Below are 10,801 nucleotides of genomic sequence, written 5' to 3'. Positions count from 1 at the left end.
GAGAATCTTCTCTTCTGATATAAGATTCACTCAAACTAGTTCAGAGCTTCGACAGGGATTTTTAGATTGTTGTTAGTTCTAAAGACGATCTTGTGATAATCCATTGTTAACAGACTCCGTTCTGTGCGTGATTGATCACAAGAGATTCAAGTGATTGTGTGCAGGTTTTTATTGAAGATTTAAGAAGATTTGAAGAGAAAGAAGATATTGAAGATCTGACTTCGGTTTTATAATCTTTGGTGTGCACAATACTTGTTCCGGTAAAAGAGGATCCAATTAATAATCGGTTTATCCTTGTGGTAGATTGGATTGATTAATTGAGTAGATCGGCATCAACAAGGTTCTTCGGATTAAAGGTGTTATTCGCTTAATCTTAAACGATTACCTTAGGGTGATTGAACATAAAATAGATCTAGACCCGACGAAGGATTTTATGTTAAGATAAACGGAAGAGCCTTTGTCCGACTCATATCACTTGGTTGAATAGATTTGATACCAAACAGATTTCTTGTTCCTTTATTGTTTGAAATACGAACCAAAAGGATTGTTCCAAGTACATGACTTATTCATAGGTCGGAGGCGTGGGAATACAGACAGAACTAAGTGAACTATAGGGTTAGTTACTTGGTCTCAAATATACGAAGTTAGGTGTAATTTTGTGTAGCGGCTAAATCTTGAGAGTATTCAATTCTGGACTAGGTCCCGGGGTTTTTCTGCATTTTCGGTTTCCTTGTTAACAAAATATTGCTATGTGATGTACTTTTATTTTCCGCAGTATAATTATTTTATTATAATTAAATTAAATTACACAAACGTTAATTCCTATTTACTTGATAAGCAATCCTATTGTGTTTGGTTAAGTCTGAACCTTTGTATCAAGTAAACATACTTCGTTGTTGTATTGTCTCGATCTCGTATCCATAGACAATCATACGAAGTGTGAACCGATTAGTTGTATTGTCTCGACTCAGTCCATAGACAATCACTTTTGGAGAAATGACTTATAGGTAGGAAAAGTTTTAGCTTGAGGTATATTTGGGTACCCTCGCCTTTTCAGTAATCATGTGCTTAAAAGTAACCATTGACATAAATTTGTTTTATCCATGCAAAGACATAAAAAGGAATGTTAACGAAAGTGTAATCCGAAGGTTGTTGATTATAAAGGAACAATAATCTCTTCTCCAACGAAAGTAATCAGGGGGAGATACGGTAGACTATTTTCTAGGTCATTACCGACATTCAGTTTCGAAAAGTACACGACCAAAGGAACAGTCTGGAACAACTCTGAAAGTAATCATGGGGAGATGCCGACATCATGGGTAGGATCCAAGGATATGATGTCGACATATTTTACTTCGAAATTGAAGATGGGTTGTACTCTTTTTCCCTTCAATCGAGAATAGTTTTTCCCAAAGGGTTTTGTTACTCGACAAGGTTTTTAGCGAGACAACACTAAATACATCAAGTATGTTGAACATTGAAGACATAAAGATCGCGTTGATATTACTGAATAAAATATCTGAATCAAAGAAATGAAACGCGATATTCTGTTAAGCAACGCAACTTCCAGAATCAACAACGTGGTCTTATAAACATTCAAGTCACCAAAGTAAAGTGTGATAAACTCCCTTTGACTGCATTAAACTAATGAAAATTGTCTGACATCATGGGGGGCATCTAATGGTGTGTTGAACTATTTTATTTCACCGAGGTTACTTTTTCCCATATGGTTTTGTTACTCGGCAAGTTTTTTAATGAGACAACAACAAACACCGGGAATGTAATTTCCCAACTAAGGCTATTGTCTTTACCACGAGGATTTTCTGCCTTCAGAATTGTGAAGCAACTAGCCAACTTCAACGGAGCAAACTGATCATCTGCAACGGATCACCTTTACTTGCATCTGTCACATTGTACTCTTTTCCCTCCGTCAAGGTTTTATCCCACTGGGTTTTCCTTGTCAAGGTTTTAATGAGGCAACATATTTGAGTCCAACTATGTTCTAAGTTTGCCTAATATTGTACTCTTTTTCTTTAGTTCATGTTTTGTCCCACTGGATTTTCCTGACGAAGTTTTAACGAGGCAATTAACTTAGACTCGTCGATCTTTGAAGATCGTATTTCATGTGATGAAAACCATGTAAAGTACGAGACACCATGTGAAGTACTACATGTAAATATTTGTACCAAGGTTTTATCCCACTGGATTTCTCCTTGTCAAAGTTTTAGTAAGGCCATTAATTTCGGCACAAGTCATCAAGGAGAGAACGACATTTGAAGAACTACATTCAAAGCACTATATGTGAAGCACTATGTATAAAGTTTTGTTATTGAACCACACAAGGGGGAGTGTTAAAGGGCCCATGCCCATGGATGTGGGGTCCAAAACGGGAGTCTTTTGGTTTTCCCTTCTCCATGTATACAAAGATATGATATCCATATAACCACATTTCTCTTATCAATGGAATCCCTCTCTTTCTCTTTCTCTACCTCTTTCTCTTTCTCTTTCCCTATCATATTCTACTGCAAAAGATTTTCAATTTTATAAGAATTCCAGCATTTAAAGCTTATACTCTAGAAAATGTTTATTAGTAAATGTGTTATATAATAGAATTTTTCTAAGGGGATTTATTTAATATGGTTTGGCATTTAATTGAAAATAGGAAAACCGAAATTAGGTACTTTAATGCATATTTTGAGAATTTTTTTTCGGTTCTTGACAATTTTTTTATGTCTCTTGAAGTCAGAAGCTACTGTCCAACCTGGTATTGTTAAAATCCAGAATAATTTTAAGTGTATGTCCTCGTATTAATCGGATAATACTTTACGAAACTTGTTTTCGTGTATGAGATCAAAATATTTACGTCACAATCAGAAGGAGATTATAAACTAATAAGTTAGTGTTAATTAACTTTAAAAAGTTATATCAGTTTCTCTCCCATTATGATCAAATCGAAAAAGGAGTCCATCAAATAACTAGTGTAATGATTTTCCAATTAGTATAATGTCGATTCACAAAATCAATAGATAAGTTATACTTCGTAACTCTATATACTCAAGTTGTATAAAACAACTAGTATACAGTTGTATAAAACAAATAGTATATCATTCCTTGATACTTCGATCATAGTATAATGACCAAGTCACTAATATTAGATACAAGTAAACAAATTTTTCTTCGTATATTATGTTTTCAATAAATACTGACTTGAAAGAACAAAGATAAAAATGGAACAAGTCAAGTCCATTGTTCCTAACATCGAGCAGAAGGATGATATGCTTTTTTTATGCCGATACGTCTACATGTTCTTCATGAGTAATAAGACTAATCCTCAACATTTTTATGTTTCTAGGCTAACCTAACGAAGTTGATTCTAAATCAAATCAGGCAAGTTAGAGTTTTAGAGCCAAATTTGACAACCAAACTTGACATACCAACACTTGATGGGTTCAATTGAGCAATTCTCTAATACCGATAAACTTTGGATCAGTAAAAATGATGATCAATTAAACCGTTTTCTTATACAATACGTTTTCCGGCATATATAATTCTTAACAACATTGCGTTTGCGATGCGTTTTATGATATAAATACTGCTTGTATCTCTGATATTCATAATGCTAGATTTGTAACACAAACATTTGCATATGAAATCCTAAAACTTTAGTCAAAATGAATCCTTCGACCTGGTTGTAATGGCTTCCCTCCAAGTCCCATTAGGCATTATTTGGATCTATCATGTGTGGTGTGCTTAAACTTGTGCAAAGTTTTTTACTAACCATAGGTACTTGATTTTGACTAATTGGCTTATTCCATTTATGGATAGAATCATTAGTCGACATCAATATGCTTTTGTTTCCAAGGGACATATAATGATAATATCATAGTTTCTCATAAACTGCTGCATATCGTGAAACTAGAGAAAGAAAACATGAATCTTTTGCTTTCAAATTGGACCTTACAAAGGATTTTGAGAAACTAGAGAGGGACATTGTGATGTTTATTCTTGAGTGCATTTCAACTGTTGGCTTTCATGTTCGTTCTATTGGGTGACCGGGACCAACATTCTATCATATTAGAGGAAACAACAAGGGGATCCAATATTCCTTATCTGTACATTTATTGAAGGTTTGTCTAGATTAATAACTAAATTTGAAAATAATGAAGTAAAAAAATGAAGGAATCATAGTTTCTAGTACTGACTCTTCTATCAATCATTTGCTTTTTTTGCAAATGATTGTTTTATTTTTTTATTAAGCTGATTTTGCTCAGGTGAGACAACTATTAAAAAAATACGATATCTTTTACTTTTCTAATGGACAAGTCATCAATTTTCAGAAGTCATGTATTTATTTTCCCCAAAAAGTTAATCGTAACACTGCAAGCTTACTGTCAATGTTCTTAAGGTTAACAAAATCTGTCTTTGGAATTCTATACCAATTCTAGATGATGAGATTGATAAACACAAATGATGTTTACTAAAGATAGAGTTCCCAGCCTAAATCTACTTACAATACATTAACCAAAGACTTGGGTAACTCAAATGCTATATGGAAAAAAAAATTGGAACTTAAAAAAGTCAACCTAGAGTCCAGCTAATTCTTTGGAAACTTTTGTCCAATGTATTTCCTGTGAACTATATAATTGTTAGGTTTCCATAGAAAGCTTCTCCTACTTATTGTTTATGTAATAAAAGTCAACTGGAAGACTCTTTGCATTAATTCTTGTTGCAGTTTGGTTTAGTCTCGGTCTAAACCCTCCTTTTGCAGGTCCTAATGTCCATATTATATTCAAGATTGGATCAGTTATTTGTGCTATGGTTCATTTAGAAACATAGATGCAATGTGATTTTTTAGAATCAAAACCCTAAGCCTAATAATCTATTTAGAGACATCGAAACACCTTAATAGTATGTTGGGGAGAAACATGAAAATCATGCTAATAGATAATTCTTTTGATCATTTTTCAGGATAATACAAAACTGCTCCAATCCTCCTTAATGAACATGGAAAACACCTTCATGCCAAAGCATCCTCGGGATTCACCACTTTTCTTGAAGTAGAAAGTATTCCACTCAGAGACGCAATAAAATGGGCATTGAAAATGAAAAAAACTGACACGATTTACTTTGTGGGGGATTGCAAATCTGTTATATAGTCTGTTAAATATTTTAACGTCAATTCAAGATGAAGAGCAAGAAACATATTACGAGAATATCGTCACTTTTTGGGTTTTTAATAAACTCTTTTCTTATTTTCATATAAGTGATTTTATTCAGAAAGCTGATACACTTGCTAAAGGCATTAGAAACCCTGTGAATTTTTATTAATTCAGTACTTTAGATATGTCAGAGTGACAAGTCAATTTTTTTTCAAACTTTTATTGATGGACAATGCCCTAGTTTGATCTAACTTTAATAAATATTTTTCGTTATAAAAATAAATAAATAACGACGCCGACAAATAAAACAAAAATAGTTTAATGCTTGGACACTAATCAATGGTCATAAACATGCCCATGTATTACGATTACTTCAATGATTTAGGTACAAAACAATAATATGAAGGGGCTCTCCGAAACAAATTAACTGTGTTGGATCGTTATAACGTCTGAAATACAACTTTTTAAAACTATAAACAAAAAAATTATATTAAAGCTATAATTACATTAAATAAACTATCAAGAAAAATGCACTCAATAATTATCATTATTACTCGACGTACATTAAACAAAGATGTGTCAAAAATGAGATATATATGCTAACGATGTATAGTCACCATAGAATGTATGACCATAACCATTAGAACAATCGTTGAAACATTTTAAACCACTGTGGTCAAAAACTATATATTCCAAATGTAATTTTCTCGATAACTATCACAACACTATTAACACATATACGTTTGTCTTTTCCAAATATAACAGTTAGCTTGCACATTGCTCCACCGTTTTAAAACTAACATTATCACGATCAACAATTTTATATATATGGTTTAAAGTCATTCACATTTCACAGTAGTTAATTGTGACGTTGTAAGATCAACAGTATTTAAACATCGGCCGAAAGCGTGAATCAACCTTTTACACTTTGCAAGGATGGATGATTCAGTCGCTTTCAATTTTACCTTCGCTATATTCCAAACAATTTTAACAAACGTTTTTCATGATAAGTAGGGAAGCTTTTGAAAACGCAGTGGACAGAAACCGATTCAGGTGGCCCATGTTGGCTAACTGTTTTTGAATATAATTTTCCTATTTACAAGATAAAGTTTGAATATAATTTTCCTATTTACAAGAAAAAGAACAGAAAAAACGCAATGCACCAAGTAAGCAAGGAACTTGAGTGTATACAGCTAGCTGGGACTATGTCAACCAGAAATGATCTATCAATAAACTAAAGCAATTCCCCAACAACTGAGTTTGGGACTACGTCAACTAAAGGCTAGCTCTATTATAGCTGGCTTTGCAAGTGCATATATTGAATGTTGACCGTCAAATGCTTGGGCCGTGCATTATCTTTATATATGGTCAATACAACGTGCTAAAATGATATAAATACTAGTATGTTGATATAATTAACTGGAAAAAAATCATAGGTAGTAATCATAGTATCTTGAATTTGAAGTTTTCTAAGTTTCAGTTTAGTCTCATTTGAACTTGGCATGATCACGACAAGTCGACAGCAAGTTAACAAAAGAAGAAACTACATTTACTCGATGAAGAAAATAAAAATACGGAATTACAAGATGAGGAAGCATAAGTTGACTGACTATCATTTCAGTGTTCGGCCAAAGCTGTGGTCTGCACAGGTAGACATAGACTTTGATTGAAGATGAGTTGAAATATACCATGCTTTTTCAAAGATTGTTATAGGGAGTTCACAAGATTGTTTGAAACTATACCAAAATTCATATAAATCAAAACAGTTCAAAGCACTGAATTGGTACACCCCCAAATAAATTGATAATCCCCATAGCAATGATGCACTTTTGAGGGACTATCTTTTTCTTGTTTTGAGTTTTGACTACACTGTGTGCCTCCTAGCTATAGAGTTTATAGACTGTTGGTTAATAATTTCCCACACCAGCCTACGGGTATATATATGTGTGGGGTAAACTGGTCAAACCTCAATAGTCCGGTATATCTATGCATGATAAAAGATTTTTAAGATGTCGTACACCTACTATTTACCATTTAGAGAAACCTATATAGCCTTGTCTACCGCAATAGCATGTTTATGACTGCTTTGTTAAGGTGTTACCGTCACATTTTCCCCTTTTCAGAGTCACCATCAAAGGAAAAAGTAGTAAAGAGTTAAAAGCACACATTTTTTTGATGACGTTCACTTTATTTCCTGCTTTATTTTAGCAACGTTGCTAATAGGGAGCAGCTATAGCTTGGCACACGGGCCTTACACGTAGTAAACCAACTTCGCCACGGCTGCGCCGAAATCTATATACGCACATTTTATCTTGTTAAATTTTCGTTTTCATCCTTTCATTTATTTATATTGCCATAAGCAGTTGAGCACTGTATGTTTTATCTATAAATCAGAAATACACAACAATGTCGGCCTGCCACCACAAGTACTCCTGCTCCACGAGTATATATATATGTAGAGACCCCTTATTTTTTGTTATAGCTTACCTTGCTCTCTCTTCTCTCCTTTTTTTAGCCAACCACTCCCTAATCTATATCTCTTTCTTTCGCTCTATCTTTCGCTCTATAAATAGTGTCTCGCTAGTTTCTAATAGATCATATCAAAATCATGAGTGCACAAGATTCTTGGCCTGAACCAATAACAAGAGTTCAGGCAATATCAGAAAATGGTTCTTCTGTTATTCCAGATAGATATGTCAAACCTCCCTCAGAAAGACCTAATACCAGTACAACTTCACCCACTAAGTTGTTAGGTTTGTCAGTCGAAACCAGTACTATTACGACTGTTGATGCTGCTGATCTTAATATCCCGCTTATTGATTTCCAAGGGCTACTTGATGATGAGGATAATCATCTGGTTCTACCAGATACGATTCTGGATCAAGTATGCATGGCGAGTAAAAACTGGGGATTTTTCCAAATTGTCAATCACGGGATAAGTCCAGAGTTAATGGATCAAGTTCGAGACGTATGGCGACAGTTCTTTCATTTGCCATTTGAACAGAAACAAATTTACGCCAATACACCGGCAACTTACGAGGGTTATGGTAGTCGATTGGGTGTGGAAAAAGGCGCCATTCTTGATTGGAATGATTACTTTTACTTGCACTATCTTCCTCAATCTTTGCAGGATCCTAACAAGTGGCCTGCTCTACCTTTATCTTGCAGGTGATCTATACTTCACATATTGTATGTTTATTAACAAGCACGTAAAACTCTATATAAGAATAATTTTGTTGATATGCATGTCTTTATTTTGTATAGGGAAGTGATTGCTGAATACTGCAAGCAGTTGGTGAAATTAAGTAAGAAGATAATGAAGATTTTATCAATTACCCTTGGGTTAGAAGAGGATTATCTCCAAAATGCATTTGAAGGTGGAGAAGCATTTGGAGCTTGTATGAGAATAAATTTCTATCCAAAATGTCCACAGCCTGATCTTGCACTTGGTCTCTCTTCACATTCTGATCCTGGTGGTATGACTCTTCTCCTCCCCGACGATGACGTCGTCGGTCTTCAAGTTCGTAAAGATGATACTTGGATTACCGTTAAATCTGCTCCAAACTCATTTATCGTTAACATCGGCGATCAAATTCAGGTCCCTCTCACTCTCCTTTTCATTATCTCTCAAGATCATTATCCTAATTAACAGTAACATCATTATATGTTAATTATATTATTTATAATAAGGTCTATTTTGAAAACTCAAATCAGGGGGGCATGAACTTTAAATCCAGTCATGGCATTATGGTCAATGAAAGTTTTAGGGTTTTTTTATTTTTGATTTAGTATCATTGTTTCCCTTTCAACAGCAACACACTTCACATAGTTAAATGTTCACTTTTAAATCTGAATTGTCTTATATGACGTTCTCAACTAGCATGAGAAATGTACAAAAAGATGAATAAAGAACCGTCAGTTTCCATCTTTAATATCCACAGAAAAAGAACAAAATAAAAAATCAAGGTTGTCGGAGATCTTTGTGGTCCATCAAAGGATGCAAGTATGCACCTGACCGGCGTGGTCGCACTTGCTACCTCAGAAAATATATCTTGACGGGTAGCATAACGTGTATATATATGAACTGCATAATATGATCATATCAATCTGATTTTGAATTTACTTAAGCCGAATACTAATGGGTGATTAATTTTTTTAATTTTAATTAGGTGCTGACTAATGCGATATACAAAAGCGTTGAACACCGGGTTACAGTGAATTCAATGAATGAACGCTTATCTCTTGCATTCTTCTATAATCCTAGAGGAGATTTAGTCATACAGCCGGCTAAAGAACTTGTAACACTGGAACGGCCAGCTCTTTATTCGCCGATGACGTTCAACGAATACAGGCGCTTCATTCGAACGATGGGTACTCGTGGAAAATTGCAGCTCGAATCTATGAAATCACCACGTTAATTAACTATTATATTGTACCAATATTTGGATTTACAATTAATCATTGGTAAATCCAAAAAGAAATATATACGATGTAAATCGTATAAATAATAAAGAAGAAGAAGAAGACATCAGTTGTCATGTAAGTTTGCTAAATCAATTACTTGTGCATTTGTTAATTATGAGTGGCATAGTATGATGTACTCCATCCGTTCCTTTTTAATAGGTTCGTTTTGTTTTTAGAGAAAATTAAGAAAATTAAGAGAAGTAATCACTGAAAGTGGTCCTCATGACACTTGTAAATAAAAGAAGTGAAGTGAAATGGTCCCCATGACACTTGTCAGCAAAAGAAGTATAGTGAAATGGTCCACATGACACTTGTCATCAAAAAAAATTAAGAGAAAAGTGGTCTCAGAAAACTAAAGTAACATTTGACTATTCCAATTAGGAAACCAACCTATTTTTTTTGCAACATTTATTTTAGGAAACCAACCTATTAAAAAGGAACCGAGAGAGTATATATAGTTTGAATAAATAAAACTTCAAAAATGGAATAAAAAAAAACGAAAAAAAATAAGATCATTTTCGTGGGAAATTTGGCATTGGTTTCAAAGATGAGTTGCATTGTAAAACTTGGGTTCTTATTCATGCGGTCGCGAACTCGCGATCTCCATTTCTTAGGTTGTCGGCAGTGGGCTCAAACTATGTCCTTGCTTTCGAGCTTCTTTTAGTACAAAGCAGGAGCATCTTTAGTCTTTTCTATATACACGAATGCATCCTGGATTAAAAAATAATGGGTTCAAAATAAGTTGTCTTTCCCCACACAGGAAATCATCTTTTTGACAACATTGTTGTTGAGATCAAACGAAATCCTCGTTGGGACTTACAGCCGACATTCTTCAGAAAGAGGTGTTTGTTTTTTCAAAGTAAGATCTTTGCAACCCGGTTCCTTTTAGAGCTAGTAAAGGTTTAATTAATTTCACAATCACCGAAAGTGATGCCAGTCTTGTAATCTCAAAGTTAACACAAAGTTTTTCTTGGAAGTTCCAAGATTGATGATAATTGATATCTTTGTCTTCAAACTATGCACTGTTAAATCCAATGTGCCAAAACCCTGGAGTTTGTAATGTTGCATGAAGCTTCATATCTCGATCAATTGTGCCCAAAATCCAGCTATACTTTGTGGTTTTTCCAATTCTAGCTCTTACCCGAGATTGAAGAAGCAGTCAAGCAGTTATCTATTCG

The 10,801-nt window shown here is 34.2% G+C and overlaps 1 protein-coding gene across 1 annotated transcript; it reads left to right on the top strand.

Annotated features, from left to right (window-relative positions):
• Positions 1-7,592: 7,592 nt before the first annotated feature.
• On the top strand, positions 7,593-9,702 carry LOC113308624 (probable 2-oxoglutarate-dependent dioxygenase JRG21). The gene is made up of 3 exons (XM_026557087.1): positions 7,593-8,327; positions 8,424-8,757; positions 9,329-9,702. Exons 1-3 carry the CDS (start codon positions 7,768-7,770, stop codon positions 9,575-9,577), a joined length of 1,143 nt encoding a protein of 380 aa, XP_026412872.1. The 5' UTR covers positions 7,593-7,767; the 3' UTR covers positions 9,578-9,702.
• The last annotated feature ends 1,099 nt before the right edge of the window (positions 9,703-10,801 follow it).

This window comes from Papaver somniferum, chromosome 9, assembly GCF_003573695.1.
Source record: "Papaver somniferum cultivar HN1 chromosome 9, ASM357369v1, whole genome shotgun sequence".
Taxonomy (NCBI): Eukaryota; Viridiplantae; Streptophyta; class Magnoliopsida; order Ranunculales; family Papaveraceae; genus Papaver; species Papaver somniferum.
This window is presented reverse-complemented; position numbering and strand designations above follow the sequence as displayed.